The sequence below is a fragment of the Physcomitrium patens genome, chromosome 13, assembly GCF_059467195.1.
Source record: "Physcomitrium patens ecotype Gransden chromosome 13, ASM5946719v1, whole genome shotgun sequence".
Lineage (NCBI taxonomy): Eukaryota > Viridiplantae > Streptophyta > Bryopsida > Funariales > Funariaceae > Physcomitrium > Physcomitrium patens.
The window spans coordinates 768361-794609 of NC_143422.1; the positions used below are offsets into that span (position 1 = coordinate 768361).

Consider the following 26249-nt stretch of genomic DNA (forward strand, 5'->3'; position numbering starts at 1 on the left):
ACATACATTATATTCAGAGATAGCATTGACTAAATCTAATATTTTAGAAAAAAATAACTTATTAATATAAAATCCATTTATAAAAAACATACACTTTGTTTTTTGTATGCATATACAAATTTGATATATATATATATATATATATATATACATACACACACATATCACTAATAACCAATCAACCAATTCATATTAGTGTACAAATAAACTAAATCATTAATTATTTATTTATCAGTTTATTCTTAGATTATTTTAAATAATTTATTTTATTTTGTTGCACACCATTGATTTTTATCTTTATGGATGATTGCTTCGAATAGCTGTGAAGTATTTATTTTTTGTTGATGTTACATTAATCAGGATATGATGATAATTTGATTTGAAGTATATTATTAAGCTTAATATTTAAATCTTTTAAAAATAAAAATATCCACTAAAAAGTATACATTTATAATAAAAAAAATACTTCTTGAGATTAAAGTAACAATTAAATAGCTTACCTTTCCTCTTAAAAGACATTAACAAGATTCATAAGTGATATAATTTTTAATATTTTAACTCATGGGTTATGATTTTGGTGCATTAAGTAAACACAAATTATGATAAGAAATTGTAAGTTTTAGACATTTTAATAGATTAACCTTTTCAAAGAATAATAATAATAAAAAAAAAACTAAGAGTAAATTTTAGAAACTATGAGAGGTGAGTGTACTGAAACTATCATCTAAAGTATTAAATGACCATCTATTCTCACCCCATATGCCAGATCCTAATCATTGAAAATTAGCACCTGATTTAGCTCCGAAACCTTTTAACATCACACAGTCAATGGACCATTGACATGGCTCATACCAGGACATATTCCCAATTGCAAAGGAGCATCCATTCATTCCTACATGAAATTTTCAAAAGCATAAAATTGACTGCAATATTTGAAAGTCAATGGCAAGTGGAGCAGTCTACAAATGAGGACGTGGACGAGGACGTGGATGAGGACGTGGATGAGGACGTGGATGAGGACGTGGATGAGGACGTGGATGAGGACGTGGATGAGGATGAAGGGCCTCGACTGGGATACATCCGTCCAGCTGCTCCTTCAGCGAAGCGATGGAGTTCAGGGAAGAGGAGAATGGGGAAGAGGAAAGACAGTGTCGTCGTCCTCGTCGTCGTCGTTGTTGCCCGGTCGTGAGGGATCGAGCCAATCCTCCTCTTCCGCCCTCACCCACCCCGTTTTCCTAGCTGGATTGTATGCCTTACATATGATCCTCGCCACCGCTGCTGCTACTACTTCTGATGTGTTTGTCTGTGTGAGCTTTTCGTTTCTGGAGAGTTGTCGGTCGTCGTCGTTGTCTTCTGCTTCTCCTTCACTTACGCTTTTTCTGCATGTCCTCTGCATCTTTGTCCTCCTCTTCCACTTTCCCACCGCCAGTACCGTGCGTAAGTGACACGTCTCGTATGATCCTTGAATTCCTTCCTGTTCCTTCCGCAACCCTAATCCCCCCTCGTTTGTGTCATCCCATCTCCTTGGATTCGGTCATATCGTTTTGTTCTCTGCTATCCTGTTTCAATGTTTGGGATTTGCATTGATTGTTGGGCTTTTCTTCTGCTTAAACCATGTTTTGATGCCCTGCCAGTAGCTCCGTCCCATTCTCAGTAACGGGAGTAGTATCGCTTGTAAGAGCTGGTCAAGATTACGGATCACGGATCGCGGCTGATCGAGTATGGTGGGTTCCGGCAATAAGGCTGCGAACGGAGTACCCTCCCAAGAATCTTCGAGTCCGGCTAAGGATGGCAGCCTCATGGCGATGGGGCGTCCTGCCACTCTGGATGCGGTGACTAGGAAGTTCCAGAAAGGTACGGCAGTGGAGAACGAGAAGCGGCATCTGTTTTGGGAGACCCAGCCTGTAGGCAAATATCAGGATGATGCGGGCGAGGGTCCGATTGAACCTGCGCAACCTGTGTCGGAGGTACGTCAAGAGCCGTATAACTTGCCCAGCACATACGAATGGTCCACGTGCGATCTTGCCGACGAGCACACTATGAAAGAAGTTTACACTCTATTGACTAATAACTATGTGGAAGACGATGACAACATGTTTAGGTTTGATTACTCGGTTTCATTTTTGCGATGGGCGCTTACTCTCCCAGGTTACTTTCCGAGTTGGCATATTGGCGTTCGTGCTAAAACTTCAAAGAAACTTGTGGCCTTCATTACGGGAATCCCTGCAAAGATCCGTACACATGATACGGTTGTCCCGATGGCGGAAATCAACTTTTTATGTGTGCACAAGAAGCTTAGGTCAAAACGGCTTGCCCCTGTATTAATTAAAGAGGTTACGAGGAGGGTTCATTTGGAGGATATGTGGCAGGCTGCATACACGGCGGGTGTGGTCCTTCCTACACCTATTGCCACTTGTCAGTACTGGCACAGGCCTTTGAACCCTAAAAAATTGATTGACGTTGGATTCTCGAGATTGGCACCTCGCATGACGATGAGTCGGACAATCAAGCTCTATCGATTACCTGAGGAGCCAGCTACACCAGGATTTCGACCCATGGAGAGAAGGGATGTTGTGGCAGTGACTAAACTTTTGCAAACCTACCTCGCGCAGTTCCAGGTCGCTCCACATTTCTCTGAGGACGATGTCGAGTACCTGCTCCTTCCCATCGACAACGTTATTAACAGCTTTGTTGTGGAGAATTCAGAGACGCACGAAATTACTGACTTTGCTAGTTTCTATACACTGCCGTCTACTATTATTGGAAATAAGAATTATTCGTTGTTGAAAGCTGCATATTCGTACTACAATGTAGCCACTTCAATGCCGCTCCTGCAACTCATGAATGACGCCCTTGTTATAGCCAAGCAAAGGGGTTATGACGTGTTCAACGCACTAGATGTCATGCAAAACGAAAGCTTCCTGAAGGAGTTGAAATTTGGGCCTGGTGATGGTCAACTTCATTACTATCTTTATAACTACCGCCTGCGAGCACCACTGAAACCCACCGAGATGGGGCTTGTGCTTCTGTAGTCTTCTGCAGGTATTGCCGTGCTTATGCTTTTTTGGGACAAACTCAGCCCTTTCCTTCAACAATTGTAGATTCATATGGGATTTTATCCCAGTCTGGTAACTTAAAAATGTAGAGAACATTATGGCTTTTATTGTTAATGCAGTGTTCATTTCATGTGTCTTCTGCGATGGCACTTTCCATTTGCACATGCTGGTATCGGAAGGAGACTGATGTGCAGAATATATCCAAGGCCGAGATCATTGCATTATTTTCTGTTTTCATGTTGTGGAAAAAGGTGTTTTTTTTGCCCAGATCACATGCTGTAATACTCACAACGTGAACACAGCAATAAACGTCTCCGGCGACCAATGCTTCTGTAATGTATAGCCTGATATTGTAATCTGTTGCTGCGATGTTAGTTCTTAGTGACAGCATTGCATTAGTAAGTTCTTTTTTCCATGAACCAGTATTAGTGGTTCGAGAATGTCCTTGCTTTGTCTACGATCCAAATTATTGAGGATATCAGTGAGTTGTGTTCATCTTTAGGTCAACTGTATAGTTGAAAGGTCTCACGAAGTCTCATGTATCTTACATTGGACTTGTTTCTCTTTCTTGAACAATTTTTTCATCCAATCCAATTGAACTTGACTTGAAGTATCACATTGACACTTTGGTCCTCTATATCTTCCAAGCTCTTCGATAAGCAGGGCTTACAATTCAACTTCGTTGACAAAGATTTTTGATGTTTGAATGATGTTCTATTGATGTGAATTTGTTCCATTTGCAACTTCCTGCATTGAGCATGGTGACAACTTCATCAGCAAGAGAAGTGTCTGAAAAGCTAATACTCAACATCCTTTGGTGTAATACTTTTGTTTGGTCTTGTTTGTTTTTATAGTACATTCACAAAATATTTAATAGGTTGAACTTGATCCCATGTGCCAATCACTATTTGGAACCGAATGCGACATAGGTCAGTTGCTGCCCAGTGCATGAGCGTATGCGAGGGGCCGAGTACGGTACGAGGATGTGCAGGCGGTCATGCGGTCTGCGCAGTGCGAGCTGAGTGTGACGGGAGCGTGGTGTGATTTGCGGCGCACTGTTTAGGACTTGCGTGTACGTTGAGTAGATTGCAGAGACGGGGTGTTGGTGATTTGCGGAGATTTGGACGTGGGTGGGTGCAGAATGCACGGGACTCACGTTGTGTCGCCGTAGTGTTGGGTGTGGGGGGCGGAATATATTGGCGTCATTGCCGGATGATGGTTGTGCGGGTGTGAAGCGAAGAGGTCGTCGGAATGTTGGAGTGTGAGGTTGTAGGATAACATGGAGGTGATGGATGTGTGGAGGGCGGGGATGAGATGCTGATGATTTGTATTGGCGTTTGCGTGCACAGCTATGCTGACCGTCAGCAACGACGAGTTTTGGGAGGATGTGACGCCGGTGAACTTTGGGTCTTTGCCTCGTCTGCAAGACGGGGTGACGGTGGTGGGGTATCCCATTGGCGGTGACACTATCTTGTTGACAAGCGGCGTGGTGTCGCGCATCGAAGTCACGTCATATGTGCATGGCGCAACAGAGTTGCTGGGCGTGCAGGTGAGGAGCGCGGTGCTACAGGCATGTGCACAATTTGGAAACTATGTGGTGTCATCGATGAATGTCCGGCACGTACATTTAAGCATGAGAGTGTGGCCTGGTCCGAATAACAGTGGTGTTACACTTCCCGAAGTACGAACGGCTAGGTGGAGTCGAGTGTCCATTAAGTATGGATGCGAAGTCAAGAAGGGCAGTCTCCGCTCTTGAGTATGTTTAGAAAAAGATGCGGGCGTTTGTGGACGTACTAGTTTGAGTAGACAGCTTAGCCCCTGTCGGATTCGGGGCAGGATGTATAGCACGCAACTCCCTGTGCGTAGCGACTCCGAAGCATGCACGAGACATTTGGTGTGCCTCGACATTTCGCGAACATGCTGAGGTGCAAAAATCCATCGCATCATCAAGTCGTGCCGACTTGACAGGGTCCAGATGTAGCCCGTGGTCAGTGTACGTGGTTGGTTGGAGGCAGTGGTAGGTCAGAGGACTGGGAGATTGACTGCGCTGGGAGCAATGAGGGCAGGAATGATGTCGAGATGACTTTAGTGCCTTTTTGTGTTGATTTGGGTTTGTTTGTTTGTTTGTTTGTTTGTTTATTTTTTTTTTGATAGTTTTTGAGAGGTAAGTATATGTTCAGTTTCACACTTCACCTTTTCTCTCAGCGCACAGCTGTTGCACGGGTTTCTTTGGTTTTGGGGTTGTGGGACTTGTTTTGGGGAGCCTGTGGGGAGTTGCTGGATTTACTTGCTTTCTTGGTGGGAATGCAGATTGATGCTGCTATAAATGGTGGGAATTCTGGAGGCCCTGCTTTCAACGACAGAGGTGAATGCGTGGGAATCGCTTTTCAGTCGCTGAAGCACGAGGATGCTGAGAACATCGGATACGTTGTTCCCACCCCGGTCATTGATCACTTTATTACGGATTACGTCCGCAACAACGACTACACAGGTAGTAGGACATAAGGTGGCGTTTACGCGTTGCGCGTGGTAGAGGGAATGCAATTATGTGATTTGCACATGTGAAGGCAGGGTCGTCGTGCTCGGTTGTTATATGTCTGCATTATTGCATCCTGGTTCTTGGGTTTCATGGCGAGGCTGTAGTAGCCTGTGGTGCTTACTTCGAGCCAGTACACGATCTGGGTGGATAATCATGCGGTGTATGTGATGCGAACATTGCAGGGTTTCCGATTTTGGGTATCGAATGGCAAAAAATGGAAAACCCTGATCTTCGGAAGGCGCTGGGAATGAAGAGCACCAAGAATGGTGTTCGCATACGACGCGTGGAGCCCACTGCACCTGCATTCGCACAGTTGCGAGCTTCAGACATCCTGATGAGTTTCGATGGCATAGATATTGCAAACGACGGCACCGGTACGGATCCCTTGCCAAACTTGACGAAGTCGTCCCAAACTCGGTGGGCGGTGGTGGACACGATGTTTGTACGTGTAACGTGTGATTCCGGCTACTGCGGATGGTGGGCGGGCAAGTGCTGATGTAGATGTGAATGTGTGTGTGCATGGAAATGAAGTTCCCTTCAGGCACGGTGAACGAATCGGGTTCAGTTATTTGGTATCGAAGAAATATAGCGGCGAGTGTGCCAAGGTGAAGATTTTGAGGGATGGGAAGTCGAAGGAGTTTGATATCGATCTGGTGAACCACAAACGGCTGGTACATCAAGGGGAAGCCACCGTCGTACTACATACTGGCAGGCATCGTGTTTGCGGCCATCTCCGTACCTTATCTTCGCTCAGAGGTTCGTGTGCAGTGGAATATGATATGGTGGGATGTGGAGGATGAACAGGGCGTGATGGTTAAAGTGGCTAGAGACTCACTCACGGTGGTATTTTGTAGGTGGGCATCAGAAAAAGTGTTTGTTGATCGGAGGACGTGGAGTTGAATTTGGGGGTGGATTTAATCTTCTGAATGTGAAATTTGAACTGGGTTAGTTCAGGTCGATTGTTCTCTTCTTGTGTTTCGATTCTCAGCCTTTTTGGTTGTAAAGCCCGTCCCCTTCCGCTCCTGCGGGGTTCACGATGAGGATGATTGATAACTGGTTGTTGTCGGGGGATGTGGCAGTATGGGAAGGACTACGATTATGACGCTCCAGTGAAGCTGCTGGATAAGCTGCTACATTCGATGTCTCAGTCTGAAGATGAGCAGCTCGTCGTCGTGTCCCAGGTGCTTATACTCCGTCCCGGTGCATTTTCGATGTTTTGAATTTACCTGAAGTATGCGAATGTTCTTTGCGGAAGGGTTTTGGACGCCCTCCATCATGGGGTGCTCTGTTTTTCATATGTTGTTTATTGTCAGTTTGAGTACATTATACAACATTTGAAAATATGTGATTTGGATTCGAACCAAAAATACAAATCAATGTCGTCCACTGACGAACTTGTCGGCGTTGATGCGGGTGTCAGGTGCTGGTGGCGGATATCAACATAGGTTATGAAGATATTGTGAACACGCAGGTGGGTGACCGTTCCACAAGGGTTCAGAAGGAGTTTCTGTGTTGGTCGGGAGGCGTGAATGGGTGCCAATGTAAGCCGGCGCATGAATTACGTGCGGATGTTGCTAGAATTTTTGTTGTAGTTGGGAAGGAAATCTGTTTTGATGGTTTGTGTTACTGTTGTCTGGTAATGGATGGCAGGTTGTTTGGTTTAATGGCATTCCTGTAAGAAATCTGAAGCATCTGGCAACTTTGGTGGAGAAGTGCACAGACCCATTTTTGTGGTTCGATCTTGATTACCAGCAGGTGTGTGTCCAAAATGCGAATCTGTGTAGTCGTTGTAATTTGGAGGTGTTGTGATGGAAGTGAAGTGTACCTTGGCTTTGGCGTAGTGGGTTTAGAGTGGTAAACCTAAAGCGAAGGGTATGAGGATGAGCGGTCCGTTTTTTTTGTTTGGTAGCCCTTATATGAGGATTGCGTTTGGCGTCAATTTGAACCAGTTTGATAAATTATTCTTCGAGCGAAGAGGATGCCTAAGAAAAAGTATTGTACTCATGGGTATTTGCAGGTTCTGGTTCTGGAGACCCAGGCAGCCAAGGCTGCCACCCCTGAGATCCTTGCTACCCATTGTATACCATCAGCAATGTCTCATGACTTGAAAATTTAGTATTGAAGGTGCTCAGGTGGTAGTTCTGTGTAAAGAAGAATCATCTCCTGCATCGGGAAGGCAAAAATCGTGTAGAGTATGTAGCTAGTGTTGATTGTATTGTTGCTACATTTTTTGAAGCTGCAAACGCTGTTTCACACATCTTACTAAGAGTTGGTGTTTGAGGGACAGTTGCAGTGTCTGTCTATACAATTGTTGTTCAATGCGCAGTGTGCTGAGATTGGTGGTTGTTTTTTGGAAGAGAAAGTTTTAATATTTTTGGTAGGTCGAAATGGAAAACGATGAGGAGGTTGTGAGGACCTCTTTGAGGCTGTATGACATACTTGAGGTGTGCCCCTTGGTGGGTGTTGTACCGAGGAGCTCTACGTGTTTTTGATTGCAACGTGGTATTCCGTTATGTCTTGCTAAATATAGATGGTTTATTTATTTTCCTTTTTAGTCTACAGATATTTTGTGTATTCGGGACAAACTTGAGTTTAGCTGTAGGATCTGGAATCGAATTGTTTCATTTCTAGGTGTTCATGGTGACTTCACATCGGGAGCCTGGCATTGGGATTCGTAAACGAAGCATATACCTGAGATGTTGTCAAATTTAATTTCCATATGAATTTTGGTATCTGAATTAAATTATATTTTTTGTACCTTTTGGTATGGATTACAACTCAGGGTGTATTTTGTTGTGTAGTTGGAACAAGGTCTGTCTAGTTTCACTGTTATGCTAGTTTTTATTTTTTATTTTGTAAACCTAGATTTCCCAGAGTTTCGGGTGTTTGATGATGTTTTGACCTCTTAAAGGTGAAGAGCAACCATTTTCTAATATCCTTGTTGAAAAATTCTTTACTGTTATGTGTTCCCCGCTTTGTTTTGTTGCATATAATACATCTTTGTTCTAGGTGGTGGATGTATTTTTATTTTTAATTTTTCTTCCCTCTGTAGTAATTTAATTTATCTAGCCTGAATGTTCAATCAAGATGGAACAAGGAAATTCTTGATATAATGGTATACTTACAATTCTCTTTTTGTATGGTAAGATCTTTCACCAAGTGTAAGATATTACAGTCATGACCTGAGAGACGTAAGGATTTCATGTTCAAGAACGGGAAAAGTATTCCGAGAACACCAACTACGCATCGAAAGATATTTCACACGATGGTTTGACACACAAAGCACTGTAAACAAAATCAAACAGTATGCGGGATACTATTAATTTTAGTCCCCATCACACACACTTTGGAAAGTCCATGCACACACACACAGAATGATCTCACCATTTACACAAACGCCTCGTTACGACACACACAATTGACCATGTGACATAGTCTCTACTCGAGGTATGGTGAATCAATCATTTTAACAAAATGACAAAAAAAGAAACATAATAATGCATGATCAAGTGTCAAGTGCTAGGAAGGCATAGGGGATTGCCCTCGGTGTGGGTCAGGGTCTAGGTCTGGGTCAGCAGTGGGTCCGAGTTGCGGTTCGGGATAGGTGTCGTGAAGCGACGGGATGGATGGCGGGTCCAGGCTGAAGTGGGTGCGAGTTCAAGATGACAAAGGAGATCGGAGACGAAGTGGGGCAGCCCTCGAACACAAAGGGAATTAAATTACTGTAGTGGCAAGTGCGTAAAGGCTGAGGCCCGCGGAGCTTCGAAGAAACATCATCCTTCTTCGAGGGAGACGAGCCACGAGCGACGAGGCATCAGGCAGCAGCACAGACTGCGCACGAGAGAGAAAGAGAGGCAGTCAGTGAGCGAGCGCGCAAGGAAAGAGAGTGCGGGAATGCGTTGACCATTGTTTTCCGAGGGAGAGTTATCATGGCGGGTGTTTCTATAACGTAGCTTGGTTGTGACACGACTACGACCGCTGATTAGATCACTACTCTTGATGAGTGACCTCATATCGCCCCCACACCCTCGGAGCCGTGTTATCTGCGCGAGAGCGTCTCGATGACCATACTCCCCGCACCTTAGGCTAGTTGCCGCCCGCGCTTATCGATTCCTCTTTGTCCCCTGTCTTTCTCTTTCGTTATTTCACTTTTTCTCTGCATTAGGGTTTCTTCCTCTGCCTCCCTCTGCGTCTGTCTTCCCCTCATCTATCCAGTCTCATGATTGATTGCTAACTTTTTTCCCCTAGGGTTTCGTCGTTATAGTCCAGTCATGGGAGCTCCTAAACAAAAGTGGACTGCGGAGGAAGAGGCTGCTCTCCGCGCTGGTGTCGAGAAATATGGACCTGGGAAATGGAGAGCGATTCAAAAGGACTCTAAGTTCGGCCCTTGTCTCACCTCTCGTTCCAACGTCGACCTTAAGGTACCTTACCTTTTCCCTTCACTTCCCCTCCCTTCTTCGTTCGTTGTAGCGACTTCACAACGATCGAAAGATTTCCTTGGACCGTTAACGTTGTCAGCTTAATTCCTTACGAATTGGTGCACTTCCCACTCTTATGCCTCTGCCCCGTAGTTTATGCTCCTAAGCATATAGAGTCAGTCTCGATAACTTTTATGCTAGGTAATGAGTCCTCTTTTCCCGGTTATAGTGGGACTTAGGTTGATGCGGATATGTTTCTGATCACACCACTTCGCATCTTAATAGCTACACGAACCTCAATCTAGGTCGATTATCCGACCTGTTTGACTCAAGTCTTGAGTATGCTTTGGGATCTTTCTCATCTCTTGCTTAAAGCGTTTTGGAAGCACAACCGTTTAAAGAGTAGCGAAACGTGGTTGTTAATTTGTTGCTGAGATCAAATTAATAATGTTTTTAAACGCTTGTCCGTGCGGATTGCCCACCCTAATGTGTTCAGCCGGAGTTGGGACTGTTCTTATAAGTCAAAGTTCCAGTTGGTGTACTTGCTTCTACCATTTCATCTGTCTGTCCCGCCTCTGAAAATGAAAAACGTATTTTAATATCTGAACTGAATACTGTGGCTCTAAGATTACGGACACAGGAAGGTACTGCGCGGTTTATTTAGCAAGCATTAGGTAGTTTTGTTACATGGTCTTCTGTTCGAGCGATTACAAAGGCACCCTAACACTCTCATCTGCACCCATACCCGTATAGGTACCGCAACTTAATTTGCGGTGTAAACCAGGTTACAAGTCCCCTCACAGCACTTGAAGTACTGGGTGCACGTTAAGTCTTGGGTTAGAGAGGTTGTTGATAATCATCTGGTGGTTGCCTCATGACAGGATAAATGGCGGAACATGAGTGTAAGTGCCAATGGGCTTGGTTCAGCAAGGAAGCCCTTGGCCATCACTGGTGGGCCAGGGATGATGACCTTGATGGAGGATGCAGTATCGGTGCTTCCTTTGGCTGTTTTACCGCCAATAGATGATGCACAAGCTCTGAAAAGGGAGAGCGCGGATACATCTGGGGATCGCAAGTCACTTGGTTCCAGGTAATATTTGGGTTGTCAATGTTTTTGGTCCGATGAGTTAAGTTTGTTACATATGACAGGTCGAAAGACGTAGAATATGACATATCAGTGACGTCTGTAAAACATATGGTCGTCCATGGCAGATATGACGATATGGTCTTTGAAGCTGTGATGGGGCTGAAAGAAACATATGGATCCAGCAACGCCTCCATTGCAAGCTACATCGAGGTAATGTGGGAGTATTGGTCGTGGACTGCATGTTAGTGTTGTGTGTACGCTCTTTTTTTTTGTGTTTATATTTTGGTCTCGAGGATGTGTTGTATCCTCAACATGTGGGAGTTGGCTCGTGTAGCCGGAATCGACGAGGTGCGTTGAGCATACAAGGCTTTGAAGGGTGTTGTTATGTGTTGTTGGAATAGTATGTTTGCAAGCAAAGTGGATGAACTTTTACACGTGGGTGAAGCTTTGATCGACGCTGAAATTTGTAGGAGAGAGGGTAGTGTATTGAATGTTTTGTGGCATACTGTGAGAGATGTGATGAGTGAGAAGTGTGGAGGTGAGTGAGGTTATGGTTGATGGTGACATGATATGTGGGGATGAGGGCAAAATGAAATGCCTCTTTGTTTTGGTATGAGGCTCCTCGTCCAACGTATTGAAATTGTGGGGGACGTAGCCTTTTTTGTGGGTGTGGTGGCCCCCGGGATGTTTTGAACCTGATGGAGGGGAAAATGAGACACGGGGTGAAGGGTCGTTACCAACGACAGGATGGGGAGAGGGTTTTAGAAGTATTGGCTGAATTGAAGCCGGTGACAAGTTGGAGTGTAAGTTTGGAGGTGGTAGAGGCAATTGAGAGGAAGTTGGGGGTAATGGGGTGGTGATGATTGTTGAGTGAGGGGAGCAGGTGTTGATTAGGAGTTTGATTGTGTTAGGATGTGAGTTTGTTGACATTTAGAGATGTGACGAAACGCTGATTTATGAAGTGTTGGAAGGATCCAGGAGCGGCATGCAGTACCTTCAAACTTTCGGAGGCTGCTAACAACGAAACTGAAGGAGCTAGCTCTAGCAGGGAAGTTAGTAAAGGTGAGATATTATTGGAAGCATGAAAGTGCGAATGCACATTTGGGAGTGTTTTTTTTCTTTTTTTTTTTTTTTTTTTTTTACTTTTATGGTTGTTACATGGAAACAGTGTGGGAGTGAAGAGAGTGGAGGTTGTGGGAGACGGTAAGAGTGTTTACAGAAGCATAATTGGGGGCTTCTGTGGAGGGTTAATATATCTGTGTGATTTGTGGTGACTTACGGATTTGAAATGCGGCACCCTCCATGACTGGTTGAACTTTATGCTCCCATTTGGGGTCTTTGTATTTATTTATATACAAATTATTTTGAAATTTTGAATTTAATTATTTGTAACAGGATTTATCTATTTTCAGAGGAGAGGGAGTGAAGAGCATGGATTTTGAGCCTATGTACCTTGAGTCTTTTCGTAGATGTTGCTCTTATGTTTTATTTGTGTGAACAGGTACGGCAGAATTATAAGATGAATGAAGGAAACGAAAGTCCAGCACCGGTTGTGGAGGAGCCCGAATACAGGGAAAGGGAGAATACCATCGTAGTCAATGATGGCCGTGTACAGAAGGAGTCTCGGTTGAGACGGCAGGATGTTCAGATCGAGGAGAGCAACAAGCGACATCCTTCACGGCTTCCCAGAGATTCGTGGGACCCTAGAGATAGCTCAAAGAAGTTAAGGCCCGAGAGTCAGCCGTATAAAAAGCCCAAAACGGACATTGAGCACCTTGCAAGGGCCAGGGCAAAGACCGCTGAGGAGGCTGCTCGAGCAGCTGCCGTGGCTGTGGCCGAAGCAGAGGCCGCTGCAGCCGCTGCTGAAGCTGCTGCCAGAGAAGCCGAAGCTGCGGAAGCCGAAGCGGAGGCTCTGGAAGCTGCTGCGGAGGTTGCTGCTGCAGCAGCAATCAGGCCTCAAAAGAAATGTACGTGACGGTACCATTTGAGGGCAGTATTTTGAAGGTTTGTGTGCTTAGTTGGTTGTGGGTTGAGATAAGGTTGTGGGAGTAGTGGCAGTGGACGGGGAGTTTTGTGTGAAGTCTAAAACGAAGGGGAGTGAAAGGAGGTACATATGGTGGTGCTGAAAACGCCTCTTCCAGGATGTTGGTTTGCTTGATATTGACTCTGTATTCGCGGTGATGCAACAGTGCAAGGGATGGCAATGATGCAGGAAGTTGCAGTAAACGGGTAAGCAATTTACCATTGGTCCCCGACGTGCGTTGCGAACCCTATCAGATGGGATGAAGTCAACAACGACTAGGTTACGACAAGTCCTTCATGGCAGGGTAACTGTAATGTAGACCATCCGGCTTGTTTATATAGTGGCCACCTAATTTAGATCTAATTTACCATGGGAATTGGAATCAGCAACGCCAGGTTTGGTATTTTACTGCTTTGAGTTTTTCAGGGGTTGGTAGCTTTTCTGGCTCAGCATTTGTATCTTAAAAGGATAGTGTACTTTGTGAAGGCTCTATGCACGACAGCGACTCTCTGTGTTGTAAATTTCTTATTCAATCCTTCAAGGTTCGTTGGTTATCAAAATCTTTATCTTGCCCAGCGTTCTTGAGAACCTTCCATTCCGTTTGATTTTGGTGTTGGAAAAATTTTATATTTGAAAATTACTGGAAAGTTAGAAAGACAGCTAAATAGTTGGAGTTTGCTTGGCGAAAAGGAGCGGTACGAGGTCCATCTTAGTTTTGTTCTAATGTTTCAAATAGTTTCGATTTCAGTTGATAGACTTTCTAATTGCTTTTTGTAAATTGTGATTTGAAGTTTGTGTTTCAAACGAGGCCAAATGTTATGTTATTGGATTTGCGTATTTATTGATTGTTTGTGAAGTGTTTGATTTTTTGATGTCGTAATTGGGACATCAGAGAGTGATTTACTTGAAACTATCACTGATAGTGTAACTGAAAATGTCCAAATTGATACATGTGGTTTCTTTTAAAAATTTCATCCTAATGTCTGTCAAAACAAAATTCTCTACATGTTTGTTATATTTCTATTAATAATAAAAATAAAAATAGTAACATGATTATAACATCGTTATCTACATGAATTATGCTGAAATTTCAAGTAAATCATTTTAAGTATTTATGTTCAATGTACACATATGATTTTTTGAAGTTATTGCAGTGAACAAATTAAAATGTGTTTGTATTGGTGTGATGGACGACATTCCTCACTTCTTTGAGGATTTCACTAATCGTATGAATTCATCACAAACAAGACAATGATGAAGCAATTACATCAACTGTATATAACCAAGTGTTAAACATACTTCAAAAAGCACGAAACGAACAGTAACCGCGGAGGGGAGCAAGACCAGAATGTAACTCCATCAAAATCAAGAAATTTTGCAACCACATGTCCACTTTTCAAACTCCTTAGAAAACCTCTTCCATGCATTCCCTTCACCCTTCTTTGATCCACATACTGGTTGTAAAAGAAGCTCACATGAGCATGTCTTGCAACATTACAATCACAGAGGTGGATGCTGTTTCAACGCGGTGGGTTTGTGGTTTCAACGTTTTCACTCAACACGAGACTTGTCTTGTAGTGAACATTGAAGGTTGCTTTACGACACTGGACGCTAAGCTGTTGAACATCTTAGAGTTCTCAATTACAGCTTTTTAGTGTCTGAACACATGAAAGCCAGGCACTGAAGGCAACTCCCGCTCACAGGTAGTAGTAGTTCATCATGTCTCCAAGGAGGGTGATAGTGGCTTCTGAAATGTACCAGCCAATTTCTCTCCACAGCTTTTCATACACGGGAATGTATGCTGCTGGTGTTATTACACTCACTGCTGGAGATTCTATACTCAGGGATCTGCCTGAGCAGACACTGCAAATTGGGGTCACAGTAAGATCTTCTTTTGACGTAGCTAACTCTACTGACGGCAACAGAAGTTTCCACCTATGGCAACAAAAGAGGACGTAGGTAATGATTAAACGGCACACAGTAGCAACGGTGGTGTACAACGTTACTATGTTGATCATGACTGTAAAGCTAGAACACTGAATAGAAAAGACCAATGAATGACCAAGCTTGGCGAGTCAGATTGCAGTGGGAATGCCTCCGCCCGAACAACCAGCGATGAGGTTGACGAAAAGAACTTGTGATTGATGCACCATAAGGAAGTGACGCAAGTGACAGTGTTGATCCGGAATAGGCGAGGATGCTTCTGTTTGGTGGATCACGCCCTTGGCACTTAATGTTTCGTAAGCGTTGAGAACCTCCCTCCACTCTTGACCTTCCCACTCCTTCACCACCCTGAATCTGCTTTGGGCCACTGTTGAACTATCCTTTCCTCATCAACGTTCGTTCATTAGGCATTGTGAAATATCCTTTAAAGCCAATCCAGCGAATGTGACGACGATGCTGGGAAACACCATGGTGTATCTCAAGCAACGCTAAGGTGCCAGCTTTGCTAGTTTCAAGAGAACTCAGAGGCCCCGGCAGACCCGTGTAAGTTCTCTACAGGCTACCGCAGGACTTAATTGCAGGAAGCATCGTAAAAGACGGATGAGGTTTTAGGATTATCATGCTCCCACACGGCAACGACTAGAATTACCTCTTTGCTAGTGTACACAGCTGCACTGCTTCTCACAATCCTAGCATAAAACATTCAGCTCAATACAATTCAGCTTTATTCAACTGCTTAACAATGCTAGCATGAAACACAGTTACTGCAATCGAATCGAGCTGAATTGTAGAATGCTGACTTGAACATGAGCTTGCCACGATGAGCCATCATGTGTAGAAAAACCTCGGAATTATATTTGACTGATTTACAATGCAATCTCTGCAATAAATGAACTAGTTGACGGTCTCCGAAAGCTCAAGCATACTCTTCTTGTCCTTAGTTGTCCAGATTGGATGTAGCTTCTGTCCTATTCTACACTCAACCTTAGTGGCTAAGGAAGTGAAGAAACAGGCTGACTTTTCTTCTCTAAAGCACGCCATTGTATTCAGTTCTTGTGCTACGGTCGCAAGGGCGTCTTTGACGTCACCCAGCGCCCACGCCAGAGAGATGTGTGGCCGAGGATTCTGGCACAAACCAAGTATACTTCTGAACATGAGCATACTTTATTATAGAATGAGAAATTGACAAGGTGAAAACAACTCTCTACAGTGCATTGCACTCACAATTTTTAGCAATGAGTTTCGGACATGCCCCACAATTGAGTAAAAATAGAATGTATGTCGATTCAATAAGCCCAACACAGAAAACATACGGGGTAAAAAGTTGGTAAACCGTGCAGTGTATAAACATGGTCCACCAAGGACACTTGTTTCTTGATCTGAACCCCGAACAACCCCAACAAAGAAACAATTTCGTCCCAAATTTTCAGTCTCAATGATAATCCAAGAAGCACTAGAACGAAATTTACAAGAATGCCAGTGCTCAGTGATTCCTCATTAAGTGATATATTTAAGTCCTACCCAGGATCGGCAGTTATATGCAACGGTAATGCTGAAATTGGAATTTCAGATGGTTCTACCTCTGCATATCCAGTTGCCACAACTTCAAGTGACAAAAAGGACCGAGTCCGATCATCATTGACGAAGACTTCCCAGGTACCGAACTCGACCAAGAACCGTTTCTGACCTTCAAATTTTCGACGTAACAGATGCACCATTGTGTCTATCTGATGAATACGTATAGGAACAGTCCGTCCAAGGCTAATATGGAACTCAGTTGCTAACTTGATGCCTGGAAAACATTCAAATGGCATGAATCAAACTTCCCCAAACTAAAAAATAAAATAAAATAAAATAAAATAACAAACTTCCAATCACCTAGAGGAGTAGGATTATGAATCACACTACCACACAACTCTTGGCTGTCCATGCAAGAAAAGATAGAAGTCAAAGGAACGCAGCATTCGACTCTGGTCTCGAGGTTATACGAATGTACATGTCTAGAAGGTAGACCGCAAATAAGGGTACCTTGATTTGATCCGACATTGGCCGACAAATCATCATCCTCCGTAGACTTAAGACTTGGAAATAAGGACACAGCCTTTTGAAGATAAAGAGCAATCTTGGTTCGTATTGAAGCTGACAATACCACTGCCACCGGAGATATGGAATAATTTCAGAACCAAATTAGGGGAAGAAAAATAGGGAAACAAGAATACAGATACAAGATCGACAGCCAGACTTGCACAACCTGCTAGGTAATTCAAGAAGTCCATACACATTGAAAGAGAGTCACAATTACCAGGAATGTATACGTGGAGTGCATAGTTTCCCTCAACGTGCGGGAAAGCTCGTACTCGGCCCCCATGATCACTTCGAGTCCGTTTCTTGGTCCCCGCTGGTACAGCAAAAGGTCAATTGGAAGCATGTAAGAGGTTGACAATGAGGGATTATTACCTCTCTATTGTAAATTTGATTATTCTTGCTATATGACTCAAATCTACGAGCTCTCATTTGCATCTTCACATTGAAATGCGGTGGTGATCAAGAGTCATTCAGATGCTTACTTGGCTTCTAAGCTTAAGATTTAGGGTTTAACTCGCCAACGTTACGTTAGAATGTAAGCAAGTAATTGGATACATGTACCTGATTTTAGGGTTTAATTCGACTAAAACAACGCAAGTATCCATGAGAGGTTCTTCCATTTAAATGAAGAGTAGATCAAAGAGGTACCTGCATCTGGAATGGAGCTGAAAAGTTCAGGCGGAGGCGGTGGCAGTGACAGTGGTAATGCAGAAGAGCTTTCAGTCTTATCCTCAGCAGCAGGCTTGAAACGCTTTACGCAGAAACCTCGCCGTTCGGTTTCTTCGTCCACATCCGAATCCGAGCTGGATTCGTAGAATTGCAGAGCATCCATGGTGTCTTACAACTCAATCGGAGGGGACTACTTGGCCACATGCACAAATAAACCCTGACGACTTCCCTCACTGTTGCTTATGCACCGCATCAGTTCCAAAAACCCTTAACGGACATTGACCAATTTCAATTCCTGATGAAGGACTCGCCGCTCCACTCTCTTGATTAGAAAGAGAGAAAACTATCTTTCTATGCGCAAACGTATGTCTCGTCGGAGCTAAACTGGAGAAGTAAAGCTCCGCGGATGGTCCACGGCTAAAAACGTTGAAAGGAAGATTCAGCATCTCTCAAATCGGAACAGGCTGTGAATTAACGGCATAGATTTCAGAAGCATGGTAGAAGAGTGACTGCGCTGAGAACCATACTTGAGACACTTGGAACAAAATAGGCCTCAAATAATACTACTGCATGCTCCCCTGTAGTATCGCAAGGTGCCGCAATACTCCTGTGTCTTCATCTTTACGCTTAACTGTACAGCGTGCGCTATGTGATAAGATAACAACAGCATCTTCGCTGCATACCGTCGTGCTCACACACACAAACACGAATGCTATGGAATCATATTTGAAGAGCTTTCAAGAGGAACCGCACTAGAAACAATCACGGCACTCAGGGAACTTGGTTCAGACGAGTGTCACGGTGTTAGGTTAGTGTGGTGATGAACACTCCTCGTCACTACGGTCTCGCCGAAATTCAGATAACGTCCTATACCCGAAGGCGTCTCCAGGTCCCGGCAAAATCCATTTCCAAATTTCCATGAGCAGCTGCGCCTACGTGGGCGGTACCCAATGGACACGTTCCGACTAGTAACCAGTACATTCTTGTCAGCAACTCAGTCGTGTGCTTCGGTTCTTTGAAAGTAGTACAGTGGTGGCCGATGATAGAGTGCAACACAAGTGATTGATCAGCTTGCATTCAATTTTCCATGTCCGAGTATAGCATGCATTCTTACCGTTGTGCCGGTACTGTAGGTTGTGCCGTTATTCCCATCATCGGAAGAGGTGGTGGATCAAAGATGGTTGTGTAAATGGCGTAAATGTGAAGACAAAGGAACATGTGGGGAGTCTCTTCGCAGTAAACCGGTTGGGGCATTGGATCCGATGACCAGAAGGAATGAAGGTCAATGCAACTTCAAACACACGATCATTTGAATTGCACTAACAACGACTGAGCTTTTTTCTTCGTGTCAATTGCAACCGCCAAGAAATCATACCGTCGTATTATGTATAGAACTGACATCTAATCAACTTATGTGAAGATTCATTCCACAACAAAAACCCATGATCGATTCTAGAGTATCAGCGACTAAGTAGAGCACAGCTTTACAAATGTGACCTTCTGAAATGAACTTGCAGATCTTCTCCGGCGTGGCATAGGAGCTTCATCCTAACCGGCATGAAACTACATTGTTCAGGAACGGGCCAATAAACTAATTTCAGACCACGGTGTATTTGTGGGAGGGCTTTTTGCCCATGCGGAGAAGGATCTTGCGACAGTAGTGCATCATACCCTTCCCTCCTTTGCTGTTGGATTTGGCAAGCACGGGCGGGCGACACGACCGGCAAAACGAAGAGTCGTAGCTACCTGGGCTATTCCCCTCAACGATCACACCTAGCCCCCGCCCACATGACACACACTCCACCACCGCCTGCGGCAGGCCATACTTCTCCGCATACGCTTTAGCCATAGCCGCAATGGCCTGCGCATGCGCCACTCCCTCCCGCACGGACTGGCTGCACATCTCGTCCATGGAATTGCCCAGTTCCCCCGCCATGCATACCTCAGGTTGTAATCGATCGTACCGCATCGACTGCACACCGCTTGCCCTGACTTTTGCCGATGCTCTAGCAACCCTAACTGCACTAAAATCATCCTCCTCGACTTCTTCCCACAGGCAACTCTTCTGCAGCGGAGAGGAGAAGTTGTTCTGCGCGAGTCTGGTAGAGGTAATAGAACTGGCACAAAATCGACGAGCTGATGGCGCTGCATTGTCATAAGTATTTCTGGGCTGGCCATACGAGGACGACCATGCTGCTGCTTCTGCTTCTTCACCTTCTTCTAGAAAACCTAAACCTGACTTTGCAGCCGGTCTTTGGGCAGTGGGCTTCATAGCAGCAGAGATTAGCCTTGCTGATTGACCCACATGATCGTGCATAGAAGCGCTTCTTCGATGAGTGAACTTACGATTATTCATCGCTAGAGTGCAGGGCGACTCGGAGATACTGGTAATCCCCATCGCCCTCTTTGCACCAACCCCAACACTACTAAAGCTCGTGCACCTGTTGTTTAGATCTGATCCTGACCTTTGCAAATTATCTGCGAACCCCCATACTGCACAAATTTTTAGTCAGTTTTCAGAGACGAATTTAATGAAAATAAATCCCAGCAATTGGACATGGCAAGGGCAGGGCTAGTTACCAGGCAAGGACTCGTTACTCTCAACTTTGGGGCCATAGACTTCACCCGGTCCACACTGTGCCGCATTTCTACCCCTTGGCGGTGGCTTCAAATTCAGATCATCGAGGTGACTACTCTCCTTGAGAGAGCTCAACTTCTTAAGAGTCTCCGTATGCACTCTTGAGGAAGACGAAGACGCAACGTCAACATTCTCACAATGGACATCGACGCGTTTGGAGCTGCCTGAGGGTGAGGCGATGTTATTGCTCTTCCATTTGCAAGGAGGGTCGTCATCTAGGGAGAGAGTTGTGCATTGATCAGGGTGTGGGCTTCGGCATGGCTCAGATTGGTCTGTCACCGAAGTTGACCTGAGTCGAGCGTACTTCTTCATATTGCTGAAAAAAGAACGAAGCTACTTTCTACGAGCAAGTCGACATGATTTCCGACCCCCCTCTGGATGCCACGATGTTTTCAACAGAGCCTGTAAAGCACTGATGGGCACTGCCTTGTGTGTGTGTAGACAAAACTCTACAGGACCATACCCCCTTCAAACAACTTTATGAAGTCACACCATGTAGGAGGTGAGGAGCCCCTAGGTATACATGAGTGCAGAAACAGATCGAGAGGCCACACAGTGCAAGAATGTTTCAGCTATCCCAAATGTACACTAAACATTGAGCGATGCGAAAGAAGTTAACGTAATGTGCATGATAGGGCTACTAAAGACAATTGGGTAGAATGCGACCCGGGAAAGAGCAACATCTTAGTGACAAGACTGTGATATCTATCAGACAATGAGCAAACTTAAACTTCAAACGTCGTGCATGCAGATTGATAGGTTTCGTCGAGCTAGTGCAACATTCCGTCCCGTCTTCAAGAAGAAGAAGAAGTCAGAACACTATCTGATGGGACATGGACAAAGTGGATTTTCATAAAGCAGAGTGTGAGGAGAAGCTGGGAAGCGAAGGTGGGAGGCAAGGCGTGTGGATGCAGGTGATCAGGTACACATTCAGGTCATGGCTCAATGATGAACGATGGATGATGGATCTAAGTTACTGTTGGCCCTTGCAGCTTGAAGCAGATCATTAAATATTGCAGGGTGTACTGTCGTCTGCTTCAAGATTTGCAAATCATCGACCGTCGCCTTGCTTCATAATTCCCCTTGGCTATCCCAAATGGTGTAATTTTATGGTGGTTATTATTATCACTCGCGAAGAAGCCAAAGACTTGCAACTGTCACTGGCTCATTCACTTCTCTGCTTTTTGGGACTTCAATTTGCTAGTTTCCGTTAACTTTTCACGAGGTTCCAGCACTGCTCTGCCCTTTGTGGACATCATCCAGTTTCTGCATTTTGAGCAACTCCCTATTTTCTAACATGTATATACTTGTTGACATAACCTCAACGGAACCAACTCAGGTTGTGGTAACAAGCTTACAGCCATACATTTCCAACACAAAGATCCCCAAATACAGGTAATCAGTGTCCTTGCGATTATGACATGTTTCCTCGTAGGTCTTTCATTGATCAGGTACAATTAGTTCTCATTGACATTATCTTCAATAATTTTGAACATAGTGCGTGTAAAAGGTACTCTTTCTCTCAAATCTATTTAGTTCACAATGCTAAGCTGGGCTCTCTTGTTGAAGAGTTTGCTGCTTCACTGCTTCTGTGTTGCAAAAGCAGTGACATGACACCTGATCTCAATGTGCAATTTGTATCCAGTGTGCCTTCCGACACAATCTGGCAAAGTAGACTTCACAGATTCTGCAGACGTGCAAAAAAGATAACTAGAGAAGTTCTAAAAATTTGCAAACTTTACCACTAGATTGCTTTGCACTTAAGATTATAGTTGAAAATTTTAGAGTCTTGCTAAAATATGTTTGAAAGATCACTTGAGTTCTATTAAAGAAAGTTATCTTAAAAGAAAAAATAAAAATAAAAAAGTTCCTTTAATCACTACATATGTATGTATGTATGTATGTAATTTAATGTGATTTTTTTCATAAAGTGAATCTTCACCATCTTACAAATGTGCAACTTTTATTGGTATTAAAACATAAATTATAGTTGTTTTCTTGTCTCTAATACTATACTTCCCTACACAATTATAAATAATAGATTTAATTGACATTTATATAAGGATGAGTATTAGCTGAATTAAAATATTTTTTGTAATAGTATTATAATATTAAATAGTATATTTCTGTTTTTTATTTTTTTGTGATTTCTCATCTTGAAAAATCTTAGGATTCTTACATTATATGTCTTTAATTTTTCTAATTCCATTATTTGTAGTTTAGTAGCAAAATTCTTGATACAAGTAACTACAATAATAGTTGATTTTTTTCTATCTATAAAAGGTTTTTTGTGACAAAATGAAAGGTTATTTGAAGGATTACATTTGATGCATTTGTTTACATGTCTATATGTTTTAAAAATGTCATTTTATGTTTAAAATATTGTTTCAAATGTATATACATTTATTATCATTTGATGTTAATTAAGCTTCTACTTTATTATTTGTTTTGGAGCTTAAATTTTCTTGATTCTATACTTTTAAAAAATTAAAAGGTTTGAAATTTAAACAACAAAGTTTTAAACATCCACATTATTAATAAAGTGTTAAAAGCATTTTTTGAATCTAAAAGATTCAATTTTTATATTATTAATATTAATTAGAATTATTATAAAATACCCTAGTTCCAATATTGGTTTATTTACTTGCATATAAATAATATTTTTATCAAACAATAAATTTTATTTGTAATTCTAAGATATTCATTCTATTCCATTATAAAGAATAAAATAAATTTTAAGATTATACAAATGATGGTGATGATGATGGTGATAACAACTTAGTTATAAGATAAAGACATATAGAAGTCTTCTCATTAGCGAAATATGGATGAACTTGGATGAACAAAGAAATGGATAGATGGCAATGTCAAAGATTGCAGTACCCAATAACATAGATTTTTGCTAGTATGTGTATATATATATATATATATATAGATGTGTGTGTGTGTGTGTGTGTGTATATATATATATATATGTATGTATGTAAATATGTACCTTGCTTAAGTTACAACCTTAGTCAATAGAAATTTTATAAGTTATATAAGATTTTTAATTTAAATTAAGTCATGCAATCTTATGATTTCTAATTTATAGATAGATTTGGGAGAAAAATAGCTCTATTTAAGATTCTACATTGTTGAAATTGCTAATTTAAAGAATAAAGGAATGAGTGAAGATTTTTATAAAAACTTTGTTCCATCTCAATATGCAAGCATTGGCCTTAGTAATAATGCAAGATTATTTCTTCATCAGCATATAAAGACAAAAGCTTATTTTTATTCTGATTTAGAACAAAAATTTGGATTTTATTAATATCCATAAAATTTTTTAATTAAATTAAATTATAAGTTTGGCACTGTAAGATTAAATTTTAAAAAATTAAATACATATATGTATATATATATATATATATATATATAGATAGATAGATAGAGAGAGAGAGAGAGAGAGAGAGAGAGAGAGATATCAAGCATAATTTATATCTTTTAAGTAATATTCCTTGATTAATTGATAATACTTATTTGAACAAAATTTGTTTCCAAGTTGTAAATTAATAGCCTTGTTTCTTGTATAATTAATATTAATAAAATTAAAATAAAATTAAAATAAATTTTAAGTATTGATTTTTCTTACAACAAATAAATAAATGTGGATCCAACAAGAATAGATATCATTTGTTTGTCTATTTAGGATTTTGATTTTTGCCCATATTATCAATGTTTTGAGTAGAGACATTACCTATGATTGCTAGAGTTGTAGATGAGATAGAGTTGCTATGAACACCTTAATCATCAACAATAATTCTATCATTATCAAAGAAGAGATCAATACCATTACTCAAGGTATAATTATGTATTTTCATATTACACACAACAATGATCTTAATCTAGTTTAAAATTCAAACTCTCTATTTATGCTGAAAAAACTATTTTGCAGTTATTGATGTTAAACATGCAAAAATCTAAAAGCAACCAAAAGAAGATAGGCTTACAACGTCAAACTTGTGCATTGGGCAAAGCCAAATTGTAATTTCCAATAATGTCCACATTTTGATTCTAAAAGACAAATATTGTCAATAAAATAAAATAAATATTCTTAAACATCTTTTTAGATTAGAATAAAATTTTTATTAATTTTGACCAATAATTTTGTTCAATCAAAGAATAATGATATTATTCTACATATATTCTAGATCAAAGCCAAGTACTTCTATAGCCTTAAATACATACTTCAAAAGATATTATAATATGTGTTGAATTTTAGTTTTAGAAGTACAAGATTTTGCTTAGAAGATTTTTTATATTATATTAATTCATAGACTAATACTATTTTATAAAGTATATATTTAAGATATTATTTTTTTTGGCCTTTGTCTATTATTTAAAATAAAACTATTTAAATTTTCAATTGAAAGATCTTTATAATAATCTCATATATAGTATCTATTATCAAAAATTTATGATTGTTAAATAGTTCTTTTTCTTTTAGTTCAAGCAAAATAGAAATGAGGCATTTGACAATGAATTTAGGAAGAACCTTTTTATTTAAGGATATTTTGAATCAATAGACACAATAGATTAAAAGGTTTTAAAGAGTTGTATTTCAATAAGATATAATCCTTGTGCTTTACAATGGCCAATGTTATTGATTAACTTATATAAATCATTTATTATAAGTTGTTCTTTGATATATATATATATATATATATATATATGTATATATTTCACATATATTAGTAATATTTCGTAGCTTAGATTTAATTTTAAGAAGCCATACTACATTTTAGCTTTCTCTAAGGTGTCTCTTGAGATTTTTCTATTTTTTGTACTCCAACTATTTTATAGTTAGATTTCTTACCTTTGATTATATTTCTTTAAAGATTCTTTTAATTAGAAGCCCTTTTTAGTTGTCTATTTAATTATAGTCCTAAATTTCTTTTTTTTTTTTTTTTTTTTTTTTTCTTTGGTCTTAATTAAATATGAAGTATTGTCTTTTCTAAATTCTATTTACACATATATATATCAAGAAATCCAAATCAAGTATAAAAAAAGATTATTATGATTTTTTTCTTTTTAGTGATTCTTCTTTTTTTATTAACGAAGTTTCTCTCATAAAATATACCAATAAGATCTAATGTTCTTTTTTCTTTCTTTCTTTTATTTCCTTAATTCAATTGTAAAGTGTACATTTCCATTTTTCTTCCAAATATTTTGGATGGTTCTTTTTACTTCTTGATTATATAAAGACTAAAATAAAATTGATAAAATTTTAAGAATCTATGCTGCATGCATACAATTATGTTCCAATCTCCTTTCATAATTCACCCAAAATTGATTTAATAAGAAAAAGAAAAGGAAAAAACGAAAATATAAACGTACAAACATCATGTTCCACACTCCACCTCTCTCATTGCGTATATATTTGCTACCCTAAATTTTCCAATTTTAGTGTCGTTGAAAATAACTAGTAGTAGAGAGAGCTTGTTATTGTCTCAAAGAGGGCTTGTTGAGAAAATTGTATGCTTGACAGAAGGGTCAATGATAATCCATGCCCTCTTCCTTCCAACTCCATCTTCAACTCTCTTGTGGCCAAGCATAGACTCCAAAATCAAACTACAACTTAAGTTTAATGGGCGAAAATAAGCATCTCCAGTCACGACTAAGAAGGTACTTCCACTTGCGTCATAACTTCCAACACAACAGCTTCACTTCAACTGAGACCACTGCAACAATCAGGGTCTCAGCAGTCGGGTCTGATGAGACGAAGTCCACGCAGTACCTTTGACTGAT

The 26249-nt window shown here is 41.2% G+C and overlaps 5 protein-coding genes across 8 annotated transcripts; 3 read left to right on the top strand and 2 right to left on the bottom strand.

Annotated features, from left to right (window-relative positions):
- The first annotated feature begins 1721 nt into the window (after positions 1–1721).
- On the top strand, positions 1722–3669 carry LOC112290474 (glycylpeptide N-tetradecanoyltransferase 1-like). The gene has a single exon (XM_024536744.3). It carries the CDS (start codon positions 1722–1724, stop codon positions 3030–3032), a length of 1311 nt encoding a protein of 436 aa, XP_024392512.1. The 3' UTR covers positions 3033–3669.
- A 738-nt stretch (positions 3670–4407) lies between these two features.
- Positions 4408–7881, top strand: LOC112290476 (protease Do-like 9). Its single transcript, XM_024536748.2, is given in 9 exon segments — positions 4408–4605; positions 5367–5547; positions 5778–5969; positions 6127–6268; positions 6270–6351; positions 6675–6776; positions 7016–7066; positions 7246–7350; positions 7613–7881. Coding segments are annotated over 9 exon segments (1152 nt in total). The 3' UTR covers positions 7712–7881.
- A 1401-nt stretch (positions 7882–9282) lies between these two features.
- Positions 9283–13683, top strand: LOC112290477 (single myb histone 4). 2 transcript variants are annotated; one of them, XM_024536749.2, is made up of 7 exons: positions 9283–9680; positions 9844–10016; positions 10895–11103; positions 11226–11310; positions 12079–12162; positions 12602–13067; positions 13290–13683. In XM_024536749.2, the coding sequence occupies exons 2-7, from the start codon at positions 9867–9869 to the stop codon at positions 13331–13333; spliced, it is 1038 nt and encodes a 345-aa protein (XP_024392517.1). In that variant the 5' UTR covers positions 9283–9680; positions 9844–9866; the 3' UTR covers positions 13334–13683. The 2 variants fall into 2 exon arrangements, with proteins under 2 accessions (XP_024392517.1, XP_090111260.1); XM_090255134.1 differs by having other exon boundaries at positions 13313–13683.
- Positions 13684–15900: 2217 nt separating this feature from the next.
- Positions 15901–18679, bottom strand: LOC112290478 (uncharacterized). 2 transcript variants are annotated; one of them, XM_024536751.3, is made up of 6 exons: positions 17801–18679; positions 17370–17465; positions 17096–17218; positions 16648–16859; positions 16381–16446; positions 15901–16192 (listed from the first exon to the last, which is right to left on the bottom strand). In XM_024536751.3, the coding sequence occupies exons 1-6, from the start codon at positions 17982–17984 to the stop codon at positions 15962–15964; spliced, it is 912 nt and encodes a 303-aa protein (XP_024392519.1). In that variant the 5' UTR covers positions 17985–18679; the 3' UTR covers positions 15901–15961. The 2 variants fall into 2 exon arrangements, with proteins under 2 accessions (XP_024392519.1, XP_024392520.1); XM_024536752.3 differs by lacking the exon at positions 16381–16446 and having other exon boundaries at positions 17801–18590.
- A 602-nt stretch (positions 18680–19281) lies between these two features.
- Positions 19282–21264, bottom strand: LOC112290475 (uncharacterized). 2 transcript variants are annotated; one of them, XM_024536746.3, is made up of 2 exons: positions 20402–21264; positions 19282–20314 (listed from the first exon to the last, which is right to left on the bottom strand). In XM_024536746.3, exons 1-2 carry the CDS (start codon positions 20769–20771, stop codon positions 19419–19421), a joined length of 1266 nt encoding a protein of 421 aa, XP_024392514.1. In that variant the 5' UTR covers positions 20772–21264; the 3' UTR covers positions 19282–19418. The 2 variants fall into 2 exon arrangements, with proteins under 2 accessions (XP_024392514.1, XP_024392515.1); XM_024536747.3 differs by having other exon boundaries at positions 19282–20299; positions 20402–20921.
- Positions 21265–26249: the final 4985 nt, after the last annotated feature.